The following is a 21495-nucleotide window of genomic DNA, read 5'->3' on the forward strand; positions in this document are numbered from 1 at the left end:
AACTGTTTTTGTTATGTTGATTGAGGGATAAATATTGGCCAGGGCACCGGGGATAACTCCCCTGCTCTTCTTCGAAATAATGTCATGGGATCTTTTATGTCCACCTGACAGCAGACGGGGCCTCAGTGCAGTGCCATCTTTCGGATGAGACGTTAAACTGAGTGTCAGCCTAGCTTTATGTGCTCAAGTCTCTGGAGTGGGACTTGAACCCACAACCTTCTGACTCAGAGGCGAGTGTGCTACCCACTGAGCCACAGCTGACAGTCTGAAAGTCACAATAGTCTGAAAGCCAGCTCAAAAGCCTCAACTGTCAACAAGGAAGAAGAAAGGGAAAAAGCTAACTAAAATATCGAAATAGTTCATCTTTGGGATGGCACAGTGTGTTAGATCACTAGCTTGAGGGGTTCTGCTGCGTTACCTGTATTATTCACACTGATATGGGGAGATACATGGCTATTGCTAGCACAGGATGGTCTGAGAGCAAGCTGCTTCTTGGCTACAAGAGATGCATGGCCAGAAATTGACTAATATGGGGATAAATATGGGGCCAAGTCCTCACTAAGAGTCCCAACTACATCTAGTGACTTGCACACAGTTACTGTCAAGTAGACTCTTATTCAGAGTGGGATCTTTATAAAGTTGTTGGTATTCTGTACTTAAAAAAAAAAAGCTATCTGTGCTTTGTTATTAAGCCTATTCAATCATATTTATCGTCTCAGTATAACTTGCGAGAAGTCACCTATTGAAAACAGGAATGTAGTTTGAAAGTTGCAAGGCACATTCAGTACTGCAAGGGTTAACAGTTTCCTTAGACTAAAGCTGTTGCAATGAGCTGGCTACATGAGGTTAGTAACTGTTTATAATGGACTGTTGAATGCATTAATTATTGTGGACTGGGAATTGAAACTGGTGATATTCTATTGTTTCAGATGTTCTGGATGAGAACCAAAGTAAGCTGAGTGAGGACCTAATGGAGTTCCGCAGAGATGCATCAATGCTAAGTGTAAGATCTGTGAAGTTTGTTTTTTAACGTCCAGCTGTAGCTGGGGTTCCAAATAATGCTTTACAGCCTGGACTGAAAATGCTGGTTCTCTTTAATGTAGCTGTAGCTCTTGAGTTTATTTGTCTTTGTCAGACAATCCATACTTCTGGGAAACAAGGATGTTTGTTTTCTGCACATAGTACAGATGGCACATCCTGATAGTCTTGAGATTGCTGGCAGTAGTACACAGCAATGGAGTTCAAAAACATATATTTAGAGTATCCTTGCAAAGCATGGAAATATATAAAACAGTACAGTACACATTCAGTTCCTATTTCCTCAAATTGTCCAACAGTCGATCTATACCTTTACATAAAGCTAATGCCACACGAGTCTGTTCTTGAGAATTAGGCATTTTGTGAATTAATATATTTGACCTTTTTCCATATTTTGGGCACAGCAATTAAATGCAATTTCATTACTTTCCCTGAACTAAATCTATTGTCCTGGATTTTCATTGAGTGGCTGTGTAGAGGACTTCCCATTATACGCCTGTAGACTTCTTCTGCCCCGTTATTATATTCACAGTTCAGTTTATAATGGTAGTTGCTGGAAGATACTTCTATAACTAAAACATTTGAGAAAATTATTGTAGATGAACAACTGCATCCTCGAAGACAGCTAGTTTGCAGTGCTTTAACTGAGAACAGGCTATGTTTCATATACAAATTCTGTAATATAAAATTGAAGCAATTGGGATTTTCAATAATAACTACTAAGTGGACTATCAAAGCCTCAGGGTAGACCTCCTCGGTGCTGTTGGTTGATAATGCCAGTCTGTCGCATACTCTCACAACACAGTTTTAATCTAGCTTCTTCAATATGGGCTCTATAAATGCAGAAAGCTGCACGATCCACATTTTGCTGCTGAGAAGAATGCTTCAAAGCCACTGTGCAATGTAAATTCAGTGTGGAATTCACTGCAGATTTGCTACATCTGTACTTGTGAATACTGCCATACAATGTAACAAAATAGAACCATTTGATTTGTCTTTGAAAGCACTGGTTATACATTTTGACATTGATTCTATTCCAGCATTTATATTTCAAAGCAGAATGCAGATGTTGTAAAACCAATGATGGGCAATAAGCCTTGGTTATAATATGCCCCCTGACCAATGCTTTAATAATTGACCATAATCAGAAAGCAAAACTCTAAATCTTGAGGGTATTTTGCAGTGACGGTTCAAGCTGGCACTCTTTTTTTTGTAAAGATGGATTCAAAGTGGTAGAGTGAATTTCAGTATAGTTACGTGGCGTACAGAAATATGAACTAAAGTTCTCTTGACCCATGTAAAAGATTTTTTTTTAATGTTCAAACCACTCTTTGTGTCAGAACGTTACTGTGTAACTTGATAGTAATGTGAACTTTATTTTATTATAGGATGAACTTTCACACATCAATGCCAGGTTAAACATGGGAATCCTGGGCTGTAAGTATTTTTTTAATAAACAATTCAACCTTTGCCTTCCTTCAAAATGCACAGAGTTGCAAAAGTAATTTCTGTGCACTTGGTGAATGCTGAGTAATGTAAAGCAGATATACAGAGGAAGTCCAGTAATTTCCCAATGCGATGTTGTAATAGTATTGCAATAGTGGTTGTTTTTAATAAATAATACAGCTGGAAACCTCCATTACTCTTGTAGCCCAGATGCTGATACTGTTTTATTATGTTTTCAGCATATGATCCTCAGCAGATATTTAAGTGCAAGGGTACCTTTGTGGGCCACCAGGGTCCAGTTTGGTGTTTATGTGTCCACTCTACTGGTGACCTGCTCTTCAGTGGCTCTTCAGATAAAACTATCAAGGTGTGTTTTTGAATCTCTGTTAGAAGCTGGAAATTTTAGACCGTGTTGTGTCTCCACAGAGTGCCTCAGCAAAATAAAATGTTATCTAATTTTTCACCATACTGTTGTATATCTTGTCCTCAAACCCTGGGTACTTTTTGGAAAACTGGTTTTCTAAGAACTCTGTGTGTATGCTATTCTGGTATCTTTAGCAGCCTCAGCCCTACTCTGGATCTCTTCCCCCCCCCCCCCAAACCTCACTGCCTTGCTACTCAATTTAAAAGCCTCATCTTTTCAACCACGCTTTTGATCATTTCAGTTATTGCTTAACATCCTTTTCTCCTCTGTGAAGCAACTTGGGACATTTTCTACATTTAAAGGCGCTGTATAAATGTTATCTGTCAACTTGGTAAATTTAAAACTGGTCATTAAATTGTCACAAACGTGAATCATTGGGTTCCTTCTTGGTTTGTGGCTCTGTGGGTGCTTCAGGCTGCACAGTAAATTGTAACTTTAAAAGGTTTCCTTGAAGCCTGCCTTCTAATATCAAACTCCTGAATAAGTGTGCCAAATTTGTAATTAGAAAAAATGCTAATATTTTCATATATCAAATCTTGCTTAACCACAGAGACTTTGTATTAAATTATTATTCAATAATGAGGTAAAATTATGTTGTGAGATACGCATTTATGAAATTGTTTTCTCAACTATTTTAACATATTAATGTGTTTAAAGTGAACAGGATAGCAGTTTTGTTAAAATAGCAGACAAAAAAGTTAATGGGTGGAGGTAAGAAATAGTAAGGGAAAGAAGGCACTGGTGGGAGTAGTCTATAGGCCCCCTAACAGTAGCTACACTATAGGACAGAGTATAAATCAAGAAATAATGGGGGCTTGTAAGAAAGGTACTGCAATAATCATGGGCGATTTTAATCTTCATATCGATTGGACAAATCAAATTGGCAAAAGCAGCCTTGAGGAGGACGAGTTCATAGAGTGTATTCTGGACAGTTTCTTGGAACAATACGTTGTGAAACCGACCAGGGAACAGGCTATTTTAGATCTGGTAATGTGTAATGAAACAGGATTAATTAATGATCTCATAGTAAAGGATCCTCAAGGGAAGAGTGATCATAACATGATAGAATTCCGCATTCAGTTTGAGAGTGAGAAACTTGGGTCTGAAACTAGAGTATTAAACTTAAATAAAGGCAATTACAAAGGTATGAGGAGAGAGTTGGCTAAAGTGGACTGGGAAAATAGATTAGAAGGTAAGACGGTAGAAAAGCAGTGCCAGACAATTAGAGATATTTCATGACTCTCAACAAAGATATATTTCAGTGAGAAAGAAAGACTCAAAGAGAAGGATGAACCAAGCGTGGCTAACTAAGGAAGTTAAGGATGGTATCAAATTGAAAGAAAAGGCAAACAATGTTGCAAGGATTAGTGGTTGGCCAGAAGATTGGGAAAATTTTAGAAACCAGCAAAGGATGACTAAAAAAATAATAGAGGGAGAAAATAGCTTATGAGAGTAAACTAGCAAGAAATATAAAAACTGACAGTAAGAGCTTCTACAAGATATAGAAAGGAAGAGAGTTGCTAAAATAAACGTTGGTCCCTTAGAAGATGAGACTGGGGATATAATAATGGGAAACAAGGAAATGGCAGAGGCATTGAACAAATATTTTATATCTGTCTTCACAGTAGAGGACACTTAAAAACATCCCAGTAATAGTAGAAAATCAAGGGGCAAAAGGGAGGGAGAGACTTAAAACAATCACTATCACTAGAGAAAAAGTGCTAGGCAAACTTATGGGTCTAAAGGCTGACAAGTCCCCTGGACCTGATGGCCTGCATCCTAGGGTCTTAAAAGAAGTGGCTACAGAGATTGTGGATGCATTGGTTGTAATCTTCCAAAATTCCCTTGACTCTGGAAAAGTCCCTGCGGATTGGAAAACCGCAAATGTAACACCCTTATTCAAAAAAGGAGACAGATAGAAAGCAGGAAACTATAGGCCAGTTAGCCTAACATCTGTCATTGGCAAAATGCTCAAATCCATTATTAAGGAAGTAGTAGCAGGGCATTTAGAAAATCATAATACAATCAAACAGAGTCAACATGGTTTTATGAAAGGGAAATCGTGTTTGACAAATCTATTAGAGTTCTTTGAGGAGGTAACGAGCAGGGTGCATAAAGGGGAACCAGTAGATGTAGTGTATTTGGATTTCCAAAAGGCATTCGACAAGGTGCCACATAAAGGGTTACTGCATAAGATAAGAACTCATGGTGTTGGGGGTAATATATTAGATTGGATAGAGGATTGGCTAACTAACAGAAAACAGAGTCAGGATAAATGGGTCATTTTCAGGATGGTAATCTGTAACTTGTGGGGTGCCACAGTGATCAGTGCTGGGGCCTCAACTATTTTCAATCTATTAATGATTTGGATGAAGGAAACAAGTGTATTGTAACCAAATTTGCAGACGATACAAAGATAGGTGGGAAAGCAAGTTGTGAGGAGGACATAAAGGGCTGGATTTTCATTGAGGAGTCGGGTAGGAGGCGGGACTACAACTTTCAGGGTTGTAGTCCCGCCTCCATCGAGTTCTAGCCAACCCACGCGATTTTGACTTGATTGACCTTGTTGAGCCCGCCCAGCGGGCTCAGCAGGCCAATTAAGGGCCACCCGGCAACAGGTGACGTCACAGATTGATATTTCATCTGTCAAGACCTTTTGACAGATGAAATATCAGCGTTTCACAGCTGTTTGAAGCTGTCAAACACTGACAATCTGTACTCCAAGTTAATTCCTTCCTCTCAGGCTGATTTAGAGATCTCCCCGGTACAGAAAGCCGAATGCTGCAATTTTTGACAGCTCGCGGCCATTCTGCTTTCTGTGCCGGCGAGATGAGGGACTCCCTAGACCTGAAGGAAGGAAGGCTGTAAAGGTAATTAAAGGTTAATAGAACTTCTTTAAACACTTTACACACACCAAACACACTTACCTTTGCACTCATGCACCCATCACTCACCTGAACACCGGACATCTCGACCCCTCCAAGCCCTTCATCCTGACAGTCCGCCTCCTCTAACTTGGCGTGGTTTGGAGCTGTCAGGAATCCCACACTTCAACATTAAAAATAGGGATTAGGCTACAAACTGCCTGTTAACTACCTGTTAACAGGCAGTTAATTGGCATTAATCCCCTTCCCGCCTCAGGGAGGCGGGTCCCAGTGCGGGTTGGGTACCCGCCTCCTTTGAAACTGGCATGGAGGCGGGATGGGTACGGGACCCCCGATTTCGGGATTTTAACCTCCCACACGCCTTCAATCCCGCCTCCACGGCCCAATGAAAGTCCTGCCCAAAGAGTCTGCAAAGGGATATAGAGAGGTTAAGCGAGTGGGCAAGAATTTGGCAGATGGAGTATAATGTGGGAAAATGTGAAGTTATCCACTTTGGTAGGAAGAATAGAAAAGAAAAATATTATTTAAATGGAGAAAGACTACAGAATGCGGCGGTACAGAGGGATCTGGGTGTCCTCGTACATGAAACTCAAAGTTAACATGCAGGTGCAGCAAGTAATTGGGAAGGCAACTGGAATGTTGGCCTTTATTTCAAGGGGGATAGAGTATAAAAGTAGGGAAGTCTTGCTACAACTGTATAGGGCACTGGTGACACCACACCTACAGTACTGCGTACAGTTTTGGTCCCCTTATTTAAGGAGGGATGTACTTTCATTGGAGGCGGTTCAGAGAAGGCTCACATGGTTGATTCCTGGGATGGAAGGGTGTTCTTATGAGGAAAGGTTGAGCAGGCTGGGCCTATACTCATTGGAGTTTAGAAGAATGAGAAGTGATCTTATTGAAACATACAAGATTCTGAGAGGGTTGGACAGGGTAGTTGCTGAGAGGATGTTTCCCCTCATGGGGGAATCTAGAACGAGGGGGCATAGTCTCAGAATAAGGGGCCGTCCATTTAAGACGGAGATAAGGAGGAATTTCTTCTCTGAGGGTCATGAATCTTTGGAATTCTTTACCCCAGAGAGCTGTGGAAGCTGAGTCATTGAATATATTCAAGGCTGAGATAGACAGATTTTTGAGCAACAGGGGAGTCGAGGATTATGGGGAGCGGGCAGGAAAGTGGAGTTGAGGCCAAAATCGGATCAGCCATGATCTCATTAAATGGTGGAGCAGGCTTGAGGGGCCGAATGGCCTACTCCTGCTCCTATTTCTTAGGTTCTTATATGAGCAAGTTAATACTGCAAAGCACACTTTCATCCCAGATGTTGAGTGGCGAGCTATTAATGGTTGTTGAGTTGTAAGGATAAATCTGTTATTTATATTGATAAAATAAAATCTCCTTATAAGTATTAAAGGCTAACAGCTAATCTTTGACACCTGTTTTAGGTATGGGATACCTGTACTACGTACAAGTGCCAGAAGACTCTGGAAGGACACGATGGTATAGTCTTAGCTCTGTGCATTCAAGGGTATGTAATTGTGTAACACAAAGTTTTCACGAATCACTTTGAAGAATAAAGCTGCCCTTGCCTGGTTCTATTCCTATCTATCCCGTTGTAGCCAAAGAATTGCCTGCAATGGCTTCTCTTCCCGCTCCCGCACCATTACCTCTAGAGTTGGACCCCCCCCAAGTATCTATCCTTGGCCCCCTCCTACTTCTCATCTACATGCTGCCCCTTGGCGACATCATCCGAAAGCACGACGTCAGGTTCCACACTACCTCTGATTTGTCACGCTGCTTGTCCGACATCCAGTATTTGATGAGCAGAAATTTCCTCCAATTAAGTATTGGGTAGACCAAAGCTGTCTACCCCCCCTGCCTCCAGTCGTCTGCTGCTGAAACCCTTATCCATGCCTTTGTTACCTCTAGATGCGACTATTCCAATGCTCCCCTGATCGGCCTCCCACCTTGCACCCTCTGTAAACTTCAGTTCATCCAGAAGTCTGCTGCCCATATCCTAAGTCACACCAAGTCCTGTTCACCAATCGCCCCTGTGTTTGCTGACCTACATTAGCTCGGTATCAAATTTTGTTTGATAATACTCCTCTGAAATGCCTTGGGATGTTTTACTATTTTAAAGGCGCTAATTAAGTGCACGGTGTTATTGTTGTTGTACTTAGAGTGGATGTGACTCTTTAAATAAAATTTAAAGTGTACACTCAAGTTTCTTATTAATTTTTATTTATAGGAACAAGTTGTACAGTGGCTCTGCAGATTGCACAATAATTGTAAGTATAGTAATGGCTGTCTCCAAACTACTGTTAAAAAAAAAAAAAAAAATTTTTTTAAAAATCTAATGTTTTGCATTGTCTGAATTTGTAAAAAGCTTTAATTACTAATGCAACTATATTGCTTTGCAAAATATACATTTTAGAAAGATACTGCAGGTTATTTTTTTTAGTTTTGTTTGTGTGCATGTGTCTTATTCCTGTACTCTCCATCCGCCTCTCTCCCCATGATTAGTTCTGTACTCTGAGGGTTGATGTGTTCTCTTTTTGAATTGTTTCCTCTCCAGGTTTGGGATATTCCAGCTTTGCAAAAAGTCAATACCATTAGAGCACACGACAATCCAGTTTGCACTTTGGTATCGTCGCACAACATGCTCTTCAGTGGCTCACTTAAAGCTATTAAGGTAGTAACTATTGAAAGGTTGCAAGTAGTGACCTCCGCTCTTGTATGTTACTAATATAGGGCATTTGTCAGTGTGGTTTCCTGTAAATGACCCATGCCAATACTGTAATGGACACTACAATAGTATATGTCAATTATCTTGGCAGTTCTCCATTTCTATCATATTGTTTTAATGTGATTCATTCCTAAGGTTTGGGACATTGTGGGTACAGATCTAAATCTGAAGAAAGAGCTCACCGGTTTGAATCACTGGGTGCGTGCGCTGGTGGCCTCTCAAAACCACCTTTACAGTGGATCCTACCAGACAATCAAGGTTGGCTTTCTCGTCCCTTCATTTTTGCACATAGTGTGTTTTTCCCATTTTGGTATTCTCTGTTTATAAAGTGCATTCTGAGTTTCTAAAAGAAGCCAATTAGAAATGCACCAGTAGATATGTAACTGCTGCTCTGTGCAAGTTGTGTGAATCGAAATATCATTAATGCTTTTTGAATAATGGGTAAGCTTCATAGTATGGCAGCTACTGATCTGATGTGTAGCTTTTATTCCACACTGGTGCTTTGACTCGATAATAGATATTTAAATTCCTTGAAAACTCTTTTGTTAATTCACCTAATCTGTACAAAGCCTGATTAGTGGAACATATTAATATTTTCCTTTTATAGTATTACACGGAGAGCTTCAAAGTTTCATAGTGGTAGAAGTTCCAATTTTTGATTGAGAGAATCTGATATGTAATTATTTATTCTACTTCAATATGCATATTAGAAAGAAAGTGCTTGGATTTTTGTTCTTGGGAAGTTATAGCTGGAAAAAGTGGGAATTGTGCAATGTCTGTGGGTTTTGCATCAATTTTTACATTTAGCCTTTATAGGTCAGAAATGAACATTGTCTCCTACAAGCTTATTAAATGTAAGATGTACAACCTACAGCTATAATCTTTCTGCAAGACCCTACAGATATTAAATTGTCCTCGTTTGTAAATTACTTTGGGAATTATCTGCACATGCAATCCTGTTCCAAGTCCTTCTTTAGCAGCAGTCAATGCAAACTGCCAGTGCTGTATGTCATCCTAACAAGCCCAAATACTACCCCTGTATCTATGGTAACAATTGTATAACCTTTAACAGATCCAACACTCTTCAATTTTTCCACTAGTATGATTCATGATGATGGGTGTGGGGGTGGGGGGGGGGGGTGTGGAGAACTTCATGGAAATTACTATTTAAAAGGCCTTGTCCTGATCAAAATTAGATACAAGCCCTTAAAACATAAGCTCCATCTCTTAAAAAAAAAAAAAATATATAATATCTTTATAATTTTTACTTTATTGAAATATTTTTTGTGTCTCTTTTTATAATTGTATTACATAGCTACAGAAATTCCTTTGCTCGCAAATGATACCAAAATAGAGCCTATTTGGTAAACTCAAAAGGCCACCTAGTGTTGAAAGGGTTAGCCCTAAGTGGGATATGTACCGTATGTTCTACAGCATATTTCATCTTTTGAGCATTTTGGAAATGTAATGAGAAGAGTTGAACTCCAGGCTTGCTTGCAGACCGAATGAATTCATTGTATTGTCAAACACATTAAATAATGGGCAAAGTTCGACCAGTTATTTCATTATTTTGAAGAGCACATTATGTCATTAATTAGTACTGCAGAAATTTAACAGGTTGCTGAAATGAATCCTGTAGGTTCCTTGGGGGGACAATTGGGTTAGTTGGCGCCTCGCGTTAGCCCCCCAATGGGGCACAAATCCCCTAGCGTCTGGGCGCAGCGCCGCTAACACCTCCCGTGAAATTCAGTGGGAGGCTAGCGGCGGCGGTAGCTGGTAGCACCGCTGTGCCGCCGCCGATAATGTAATCGCTGTGCGCAGTGCACCGGCCGCAACCTTCCCTTGCGCCCCCTGGCCTATCGCCGGATGATATGTCCGACAGGATCAGGGGGTGTTTTTGCAGCGGCGACGGCGCTACTTAAATGGCAGGTGTCGGGCAGCCATTTTTATTTTGGCCAACTGCCAGCACCTGCCCCCTTTCACTTTTTTAGGCGGGGTACCGGCTGCGATCGCTCAGCCCGGCACTCCTCTTGAGTGCCGGGCTGTTTTCACGGCACCCCGCTCCCTGGTGGTCCAGCAGGGCCCCAGTGCGTGCAGCGCTAGGCCCCTCCCCTTTAATCGGGGGGAGGAGGCCTGCAATGACGCGGCGCTACGTGCTGCCGTGAAATTCAGTAGTAGCGCCCCAAGCAGGAGGGGGAGCGCTTTCCAGTACCACCCCGCCTCCTGCTTGGGGGCGCTACTACTGAATTTACGGCGGAGAGGTGCTAAAATTAACGCCCCGGCGACGCTAGCGTCCCAAAATGGGTGCCACCCAATTTTTTTCCCTCCTTGTTTTTTTTCTGAAATAACTTGCATTTTCCCCTTTGGATGATAAATCATTTACTTAAGACCATAAGGAAATCTAATTTTGAAATGTATGCCCCCAAATAAATTTTGTCTGATGAAGGTTTGTATTTTTTTCTAAATATTAACGGCCACTTTTTACTCTCAACTATAATGGACATCTGGATTTCATTTGCAGATCTGGGACATAAGAACTCTCGAGTGCGTGCATGTACTGCAGACCTCTGGTGGTAGTGTGTATTCCATCGCAGTTACTAATCACCACATTGTATGTGGAACCTATGAAAACCTCATCCATGTAAGTATTGCTCTTCCATGAAGAGTAACTTTTTTTACAGTGTATTCCAGAAGCTGTAGCTGACGGAGTGTTATAATTACTCTTTTTTTTCCAAAGGTATGGGATATAGAATCTAAAGAACAGGTTCGAACACTGACTGGCCACGTAGGCACAGTATATGCGCTGGCTGTGATTTCAACACCAGATCAGACTAAAGTCTTCAGTGCATCTTATGACCGATCACTTAGGGTAAGTTATGGTGTCATTGCAATGTATGAAACTGTAAACCATGTGGACAAGGTGATACATTTCCTGAGACCTCACTGCCAACATTCTGCCAATTAGTACCATCATGTAGCTGAACAGTGTACTTGCATGTAGCAGTTGCACCACTTACAGCAATCACAGCACATAGAAAATAACACCATCAGAGTGGCTGCATATTGATATGGGAGAGTATGTTTGTAATTCTGCTTTCACGGTACTAGCTGTAGCAGGGCTTATTTCCCTGTGACCGGCTCTATAGAATCCCCCATGTTCTATTCCCCCAGTGCCAAGTGCCTGGTTTGGGTATTGATGTAAAAACACTACTGAGCCCTTGGTTTGAGTATAAAACAAGGCTTCAATCAACTGTTTCACAATCATGAGATTCTAGTTACATCACTAGTTCCTGGTTACAGAAACGTCCTGAGCAAGCTGGGCCCACACCCGAGTATTTATACTCCTTGGGCGGTGCCACCAGCTGGCCGCCCAGTGTTACTCCATGAGTCATTTCTTCATGAATGATAAGATTCATGATGGGTAGCACCTGTGTTCTGAGACCCCCCAAGTCCGCAGAGCTTCTAGGCTCTGATGCTTTACTTTCGAGGTTTGATATCCCCTGAAACCTTTAATTATGCAGCAGCCTCGTAATGCCTTCCCAGCTGTGGTTTAGGCTTACAGTCTCACAAAGGCAAGTGCTAATCAGAGCTTTATTTTACGTGAGATTTACAGTCAGCTGCCGACTGAAGCAGTCCTTCACACGGTTCCACAGAAATTTGAGGGCTGTAGTAAGGCTTCAAATGCATTTGTTTTTTCTTCTCTATTGTAATAATCAAATACAATTGCGCTAAATCAATAGTAAATGTCTTCATATCTTGATAAAGAAAAAATTGATTAAAGTAAACAGTATATTATAATCTCTTGACGAGGCGTGTGTAGTTGCTCTATCATTGGTTGGAGGAGAAGAATGGCCTTGTAACATTGTACAATAGAATCCTGCCATTTCTTGGAAAAAGATTTCTTGTACAGATAAATGCTTTAAATTAATTGACCGTTTTAATAAAATCTTATATTCTGTGAAAGTACTGGCTCAGAAAACAGTCTTGATATTTCAATAATTCGGTAACCAAATTTAAGATAAAAGCATGGTATTTGATATCCTGGAAATAGAACAGTTTATCTTTTTCGCTCGTTACTATATGTTCAAAATGCCACCATTTTATTTTTATATATATATATATGTATATGTATAATGTTCTAGGTTCTTTAAAATGTAGCACTGTTTCCAGTCCTCATGTCCATGATTATAATTTTGGTCTAGGTTTGGAGTATGGATAACATGATCTGTACACAGACATTGCTCCGTCACCAAGGCAGTGTTACTGCCCTTGCTGTCTCTAGAGGACGACTCTTCTCGGGCGCAGTGGATAGTACGGTTAAAGTAAGCGACTCCGTTTTATTTTACAAAATCAGACGGCAAACTGCAAATGCTGGAAATATGAAATAAACAAACAAAAAATGCCAGAATTACACAGCAGGTCAATCAGCATCTGTAAAGAGAAAAGATAGGCTATGACATTTTGGATATACGCACCTCAAACATCTTAACCTGTATTTTCTCTTTACATATGGTGACTGACCCGCTGTGTATTTTCGGTTTTTATTCCATTTCTATTTTGTACTTGTTCACTGTAATTTATTTCAAAATGGCTAGCCCTAGTTGAGGTTAAGTGTTGTATGATATTACGGCTGCATTTATTAGGGCTGTATTCTACTTCCTTTTTTATTAGCAACAGCTGTCTCGTTTATACTAGTGGGGAGGGGAGAGGGAATATTATCTGAACTGGAGTTAGAGGAGCCAGGGGAGATGGTTGACAAAGTTTTTTTGAAGGTGGGAGAGATGTAACAATTCAGGGAGGCTTAAGATAATTCCAGAATGCAGGGATGTGAGGGCTCGAGGCTCTGCCATAGATGATGGAGAGAAGAGAGGGGATAACGCACGGTGGACAAGCCAGAAGACTGCAAGTGGGGATGCAGGGAAGGAGGAGGCTGTAGCCATAGGCTGAGGCGAGGCCATGGAAGGATTTGTAAACTAACTCGCTGATCCCAGGCCTCTGCCACTGCTGCCCAGCTCACTCTCCTGTGGAGAAGCTCTTGGTTTTTGCATTATGCCTCTCCACAAAGTCATGGCTGAGATTTGGGACTCCAGATAGGGCCATCAGGTTGAGAACTTCCTCCTGACTACATGCTGGTCCATTGCACTGGAGCTGCCAGTAAACAAAGTCTACAGTAGCAAGTCTATGTTGCATAAAGTTTGATCTGTAAATCAGTATCTAGGGCATAAATACTGTCTAGAGCTTGTTGCTTGTTTTGTTGTTGAATGTTTGGACATTTTAAAACAAACCCATAGAATTTAGTTAAGGAGGCGAGGCATTTGCTGACATCTTTTTTTGCTAGAGGCTCACTAATGCTTTCATTGTTTTCCTCCCAACAGGTCTGGACCTGTTAGGACACGAGATTTTATAAAATGACTGGAACATTCTATGTGGCTTGGCTTTGTATCTTGTGGATTTTTTTTTGGAATGGAAGTGATGCCACTACAACTTGGCTGCCACAGTGCAATCTGTTCTAAGATTGCTGTCTGATTTTTGAGTCTGACCAGCATGATGTGCTTTGTACAGTGGTGGAAGCTGCAGCTCGAGATTTATGATGGGGAAATGACACTCTGGCATTGTCAGCACAGTAGAATGAACAATGTTCTTAAGGAATTGATTGAAGATGGCTTAGAAGAGCACAAGACTGACTGAGATACGCGCACTGTGGAAAGGCTTTGAAAAGCATTATGGGGTTGAGTTTTTTGTGTGCGTGTGTATGCGCTAGTCCAGGACCAGTAATATTAACATATTCAGACAAAAAGTGCAGGACCATTCAATACTGTTGCAAGTGAAAATTACTGGAAAATGTTCTGTAGTTCAGAGTCTTCAGTGACAGAAAATGTACACTGCGACGTTGTAGGTGACTGTATCTTCCATTAGTCTTGCAGTCTCTACATGTTGTTTTATGCTGATTTAGGCACACGCCCACAAAAAAGCCACTACCTGGGCCACAGGCAAGTAAAATATTCAACCCATGTATTAGCTAACCTTAATTTGATCTATGTTTACTTTTACAAGAACAGTTTGTAATATAGCAAGGCAGGCAGATCATTGAAGCTGTGATCCTTTAACCTTCTGAATGCCTTCTTAAAAGAATTGTAGTGAAACAGCTGTAATGAGGTACGATTTCTCCATCACTACTTCCTCACTTGGCAAATCCTGTATTCCAAAGTTCTTCTTTTGCCAATCTATAAGCGGCTGAGGTGTAACAACAATTTCATATTGAAAGTAATATCTGCTGCTGCTGCATTTTCACTTCTATTTTATAGCGGTTTATAAATCATCATTGCATAATTGCTGTAATAATAATGAAATTAACAAGGCTTTAAAGTCCGGCTGACTGCAGTAAGCTTGTTCTCAAACAATCAGTGTTGTATAATTATTGATCTTTGACACGCAGTATATGAATTTTAATAGGATGATTAAATAGGAATACGGGATCTTCTGAAGAAAATAATGCTCCCATTCTGTCGTTTTCAAAATTGCAATTCTACAAGGTCTCCCCCCACCCCCCCCCCCCCCCCCCCAGGGCTTCCCTGAAGACTCACTGAGTAAATGTACAGCATGGTGTGGTACTGAGCCACATTATCCGGGAACGTCTCTGGTTCAATCCCTAGTCTGGTCAGCCAGCATAAACGTGAGGGTGCTACACTTGGCCTCTGCATCCCTCAGCTAGGAGAGGTGGAAATCATCCAGCGTTCCCGCTCCTGATTGTCATCCAATGATCTTTGTTGGAAGTGTGCATGATATGGATTTTGGCTCAAATAACCAGCTGTCTAGACTCCCACATGAAGGTCAGCCACTTGGGGCAAGGCACCCTGGCACTTGGGCTGTGCTCTGATCTAAGTCGCCAACTTGCGAGAAGGCTAAGTAGGAGGGTAAATTGTGGAAGGGGGATACCGTTTTCCCCCATGGACACGTGCTACAGAGGTTAGCAAGATTGTGAGGATATATTATGCAATGTCCGTAAGGTAGCGGCTTCCTTCCACTAGTGAGAGCCCCGGAAAGGACGTTCAATGTGAATTCTGTATTTGTGTACGAGCTTTGCCTCTTTTTGACACAAAACTCTGCGTTTTCCCATTTGAGTGCACGTGATTGCACAGTTATATAATAACTATATAGTAAAACCATACGGATCCAATGCATTTTCTAATTCAACAAAGCAGCATCCATATAAATCTTCATCTTTCATAAGTGGTATCAGTTATGTGGCTATCGATTTTAAAAACTATAAATCAGAACCGGTCCTGGAAATTATTAAACAATTCTACTTGTTTAGCTGCTCTATAGTATAGTGCAAGTCTAATCCGTTGGCCTCTGGCAAGCTAGGCTTCAATTAGAATAAGGTTGATGTATATAGATTTGCCTAAGTAAAGATCCATCAGCTAAGAAAGTAGTATATATTTGAATATATCAAATATTTCAATAAGAATCGGTTATAAAAGTATAGATATCATGTGCTTTGAGATTGTGAATGAAAATCAATATTCAATAACGACACACGTATGGCTCTGAATGTTAATGTGTGTTAACTGTGTATATGAGAATTACAGGTATACATTTGTAGTTTACAAGTATATATTTCAACACAGTGAAGGATAGTATCTTCAGTGAGAATATTTGGTGGAAAATTAGCCTGTTTTAAAAAATTGTTTTTACTAATGTAATAAGTGCCTAATTTTTAGAGCCCAGCTGTACCTGCATTTAACCCTTAAAACACCAGTCACCGCATTGGTTGTGCTGACTATAGTGTACCTGTTCATTCAACAGGATAATGTGTTGTTGACACGTTTCCAAAATGCGTCCTAGGTGGGAGAAAAAAAAATTAGCCTCCAGCTTTCAGTGTTGAAAACACAAGGTAACTAACAGCCACAACCATGTAACTCATGTCGTCATAGAGCCATATGCCTGTTCAACTAGGAAATAACAACTTACCTGATGTCCTTCCTGTTGAAGGAAAAGGGCTGATTTGTTGTGACTTATCAGTGGGAACTTCTGCACTGCATGCATAGATACACACGGGCTTAGCATGGATGTATTTTGTATTGAAATAGAGAATGTCTGTTTTAAATGCCTAATTTTTAAATCTTAAATGTTTTGAAGAATGAACAGTTGGAAATAAAACAATAAAAGAGAAGCAGAAGAGGATACTACATTTGCATGCCTTGTGGTGTCTTGTGTTTTGTAGAACTGTCCAGATATGCCTTATTTGTTTTTTTTTCAGGAGTTCAGTAATTGAAAGCCAGACCATCATCTGTTAGAATAGCAGTTTGATCTGTGGGTTCGGGATATTATTGAGGGATCCGATTGCTAGTTAAAGTAATTTGCTGCAGTCTTGCCAAGTGCATACCTGATTGAGATATAGATTTCAACTTGCCACCCCAATTCACACTCATTTATATAGGCATCCTTACCATAGCAGAATCCTGGTCTAAGCAGAACAGTGTGGCTGATCAGTAATGCAATTATCAAGATTCCATTATAATTTATAAATAACAAGGCCCAAGTCTGAGGCATTGTAACTATGAAGCATAGCTACTGTCGACCATTGCGATTGGGTAAGCATATTTTCATCCATTTAGCTGCTGCTTTAAGCATTGTCTGGTACCCACTAACCTAAAGAAGTAACCAAAGCTCCCTTCAGTTATTTTGCACCTGTATTGTATTGAAAAGATTATGAAACTCCACTAATGGAACTGATGTATCATGTGACTGTAGATTTTTATCATTTTGTTAAAAGATTTACAACAATAAAATCATCCTCCCTACTTTTTGTTTTGTGTTTAATTCAAAATCGTACTCTTAATAGATTACATTTAGATTGCTCTATATAGTAGTTCCTTATAGTAGTTCCTATCAAAAGTGGTGGGGTGGGGACTGAGGAGGCGTTCTGAATTTATACAGATGACCATTTTGGTACTGAATTAATTAATGTTTTAGGCACTAACCCCTTAAATAGCTACATGGTCAGCTTCTAGAGCATAAAAGATATACAATGAGAAAGGCCATATATTGTCTACCGTACTCCTTAATCTTATGGTCCATCTTAAAGGCACATCAACTATTGGATGAGTTAGCTGGCTAAAGTTCAGTTGTTTCACGTTGTCTGACACTCCTACACCTGGATTAAACTGAACTTGAAATGAGGCATCCATAATGCTTTCTTGAACATATAAAGACATTTCCAGATTTGATCCGTGGCCTGCGCGCTGTTAACTGATTTGAGCTGGGATAGCAGTAGAGGGCGTTCTGATTTGCCTCTGCTCCTGTGCTGAAGAGGGGGGAAAAACAGTCCCACTCCTGATCACTATCCAGTCAATCCTGCGACAATGTGCAAGTTAGGTGAAATCAGAATTGTATTCAGCTGTTACTGCCTCCCGTCTACCCTTGGGTGGGGGGAGTCAGATAGCTGGCTGATGTTGTCTATTGTCTACACATAATGAAAGAACTTGCATTTCTATAGCGCTGTTCACAACCTCAAAAGGCCCAAAGTGCTTCACAGCCAATGAAATACTTTTGAAGTGTAGCCATGGTTGTGATGTAGGGAAACGCGGCAGCCAATTTAGGCACAGCAAGGTCCTACAAACAGCAATGAGATAAATGGCCAGATAATCTGCTTTAGTGATGTTGGGTTGAGGGATAAATGTTAGCCAGGCCACGGGGAGAACTCCCCCCGCTTTTCTTGGAATAGTGCAATGGGACCTTTTATGTCCACCTGAGAGGGCAAACGGTTTAACGTCTCATTCGAAAAGGGGGTAAGATGCCAAAATTGAGTGCCAAATTTGGACCTGGTGTACAAGTAAGAACTTTGTTGCTGTGTAAGAGAGGCAGGAGCAAAATGACAAACAAACATTGAAAACATACTGACTAGGGTTGCAAAGGGGTGGAAAGTTTCCGGGAAATTTCCGGAAATTTTCCACGGGAAGTTTAGCTTGGGAATTTTGCCCAAAAAAGCACATGCTAGCATAATATTGTTTTTTTTGTATTTCTTTTTTTTCCACAGGTCCTCTCTTAAAATTACTAACAGAGATGGAATCTTAATTATTAAGGAATTTCTTAATATATGTTTATCTTCTTACTTGGCTTGTTTTAATAATTACAAGTTTTGTGTGTGACTGTGAACAAATGTGTCCTAATTGGTTGGATGAGTGGATGAGCGATTAGCTCCCTCTATTTGTAATATTTGCATATCGAATTGTGATTGGCCTGCAGGCATCTGTAAGACTGCTATAGTTTTTTTAAGATCCAGGTTAGGGGTCCTGAGGGAAGTCATTTTGTTTTCTGCTGATGTTGTGATGATGCAGTAAGTAAATCAGACTTTATACCAAATAAACCAGTTACTTGTTGAACTCTGTTGTCCTTCAATTTAAAATATACAAAATAATACACTATTGGTGATGTAATGTCGTGTGTGTATAGGTCATGCTTCCATCACATGGAGCATCAGCAAAAATGTACTCACCCTGTTGCAATTGTGCTGATCGACCGCAGTTCGACACAGATGAATGCCCTTTATTTCTCTGCATAGAACAATGCCACGTCTACTGTCGGATGTGTGGAAGCATTTTACCCCAGGCATTAAAGATGGAAAGACTGTGTACATGTGCAAACACTGTAGAAAGCCATATGTAAAGAATGCCACAAAGATGCAGCAGCATTTATCCAAATGCAACAACTTCACTCAAAGCTCACAGCAGTCAGCCCAGAGTTCCTCTGCTTCCATTCAAGAAGATGATGGTTCTCATTCAGCATCAGGCTCCTTATCATCAGCAACTCCTGGCCCACTTGGAAGGTTCTTTGATACAATGGATAACCATAGCCAGAAGAATGCAGATGAGTGCCTTGCTCGAGCTGTATATGCGACAGGCTCACCCCTCATGCTCACAGCCAATGTGTACTGGAAGAGATTTTTCAATGTTATTCGCCCTGCATACTGTCCTCCCACCAGACATGCTTTGTCTACTTATTTGCTGGAGGCTGAGTATAACAGAGTCCAAGGAAAGCTCAAAGAAACGATAGCGATGGCAGACTGTGTCGTCTCCACTCCTCTCCCAGTGTTCTTCAAGAGCACAGACACGAAGGACAACAGACACACAGGCACATACATTGCTGATGAGCTGAAAGCGGTCATCAACGATCTTGGATCACAAAAGGTCTTTGCAGTAGTTACTGACAATGCTGCGAATATGAAGGCTGCTTGGGCTCAAGTGGAGAAGGCCTACCCTCATATTACGTCTATTGGGTGCGCAGCTCATGGGCTTAACCTGCTCCTCAAGGACATCATGGGTTTGAGAACCATGGAAGCACTGTACAAGAGAGCCAAGCAAGTTGTTAAGTATGTCAGGGGAAAACAGGTAGTTGCAGCAACCTACAACTCCAAGCAAATGACAAAGAACAAGAACACCACACTGAAGCTGCCCAACAACACTAGATGGGGTGGTGGTGTCATAATGTACAACAGCCTTCTGGAGGGTAAAGAGTCGCTGCAAGAAATGGCAATATCCCAGTCTGGGGATATGGAAACCACCATCAAGAAAATACTGCTGGATGATGTGTTTTGGGAGAGAGTGGTTAGCAGCCTTAAACTACTCTCACCAGTAGCATCTGCAATTGCTCAGATTGAAGGAGATGACGCTGTCTTGTCAGATGTTCTCAGGCTTTTTACTGATTTAAAAGAACAAATCAGCATTGCCCTACCCACATCCCTGCTGCTCAAAGCAGAGGAGAAGGCAATTGTTCAATTCATACAGACGCGTCAAGAATTTTGTGTCAAGCCGATTCATGCTGCAGCATACATGCTGGACCCAAAGCATGTTGGGAGACCAATACTTTCTGGAGAACAGATCAACAGCGCTTACAGTGTGATTTCTACCCTCTCACACCATCTCAATCTGGATGTGGGCAAAGTTCTGGGAAGTCTGGCAAAGTTCTCTACCAAGCAAGGTCTTTGGAATGGGGATGGGATATGGGAATCATGCAAGCATATCAGTGCACATACCTGGTGGAAGGGACTTTGTGCATCTGAGGCCCTGTCACCTATTGCATCGGTGATACTCCAAATCCCACCTTCATCAGCGGCCTCTGAACGAAACTGGTCACTTTTTGTGAATACGCATACAAAGGTGCGCAACAGGCTGACTAACAAGAAAGTGGAGAAACTGGTGGCTATCCGGGCGAACCTACAACTTATTGAGCCAGATACAGAAGTGTCCACCACACAGCTAGACACTGACACAGAGGAGGAAATGGACACGCCAGAGTCAGAGAATCAGGAGGAGCAATGAGGAGTAGAAGACTCATGAGTAGAAGACTGAAAGGGACAAAATAAGGACAAATTACAGGCTAAATAGGCTGACGCTCTTTTTATTTTATTTTAGATGGGTCTTTTTTGTGGGGGTTCAATAAAGTTCAAAATTATAACCTAAATAAAGTTTTGAAAGCCTGTTTTTATTTGTATGGAACAGTATGCCTATTTTGACGACAAAGATAATATAAGGGTCAGAGACAAAAACCATCAGTGTGCAAAAAAACTCTAAATTCCTGAAAATTCCCATGGAAAGTTTCCTCTTTTAAAAATTCCCAGAATTTTGCAACCCTAATACTGACCCAGCTGGAATGTACAGAGCAAAGCCAATATTTATCCAAACATCACTAAAACAGACTATCTGGTCATTATCACATTGCTGCTTGTGGGACCTTGCTGTGTGCAAATTGGCTGCCGCGTTTCCTACATTGAAACAGTGACCACGCTTCAAAACTGCTTCATTGGTTATATAAATGCAAGTCTTTCTTTCAAAGTGAACTTGATACTTCATGAAACAGAGAGGTCAATCAAAAAGTAATCACTAAAAAGAGACTGCTCAATTTGTACTATCATCACAACTCAACAAGATTTGTTTTTTTTTTCATTAGCTTCCAAGAT

The 21495-nt window shown here is 40.9% G+C and overlaps 1 protein-coding gene across 3 annotated transcripts in view; it reads left to right on the plus strand.

The window, feature by feature from the left end:
* Nucleotides 1–17341, plus strand: part of traf7 (TNF receptor-associated factor 7) — a 75155-nt gene extending 57814 nt beyond the window's left edge. For all 3 annotated transcript variants that reach the window (XM_086000513.1, XM_086000515.1, XM_086000516.1), the window contains exons 11-21: nucleotides 930–1003; nucleotides 2427–2475; nucleotides 2724–2851; nucleotides 7237–7319; nucleotides 8040–8079; nucleotides 8367–8483; nucleotides 8673–8795; nucleotides 11059–11178; nucleotides 11275–11406; nucleotides 12740–12859; nucleotides 13913–17341. In XM_086000513.1, coding sequence (XP_085856639.1) covers nucleotides 930–1003; nucleotides 2427–2475; nucleotides 2724–2851; nucleotides 7237–7319; nucleotides 8040–8079; nucleotides 8367–8483; nucleotides 8673–8795; nucleotides 11059–11178; nucleotides 11275–11406; nucleotides 12740–12859; nucleotides 13913–13927 — 1001 coding nt within the window. In that variant the 3' untranslated portion in view covers nucleotides 13928–17341. The remainder of the gene's footprint in view (nucleotides 1–929; nucleotides 1004–2426; nucleotides 2476–2723; nucleotides 2852–7236; nucleotides 7320–8039; nucleotides 8080–8366; nucleotides 8484–8672; nucleotides 8796–11058; nucleotides 11179–11274; nucleotides 11407–12739; nucleotides 12860–13912) is intronic.
* Nucleotides 17342–21495: the final 4154 nt, after the last annotated feature.

The sequence above is a fragment of the Somniosus microcephalus genome, chromosome 11, assembly GCF_052327205.1.
Source record: "Somniosus microcephalus isolate GS21.2 chromosome 11, FLI_Smic_1.0, whole genome shotgun sequence".
NCBI lineage: Eukaryota > Metazoa > Chordata > Chondrichthyes > Squaliformes > Somniosidae > Somniosus > Somniosus microcephalus.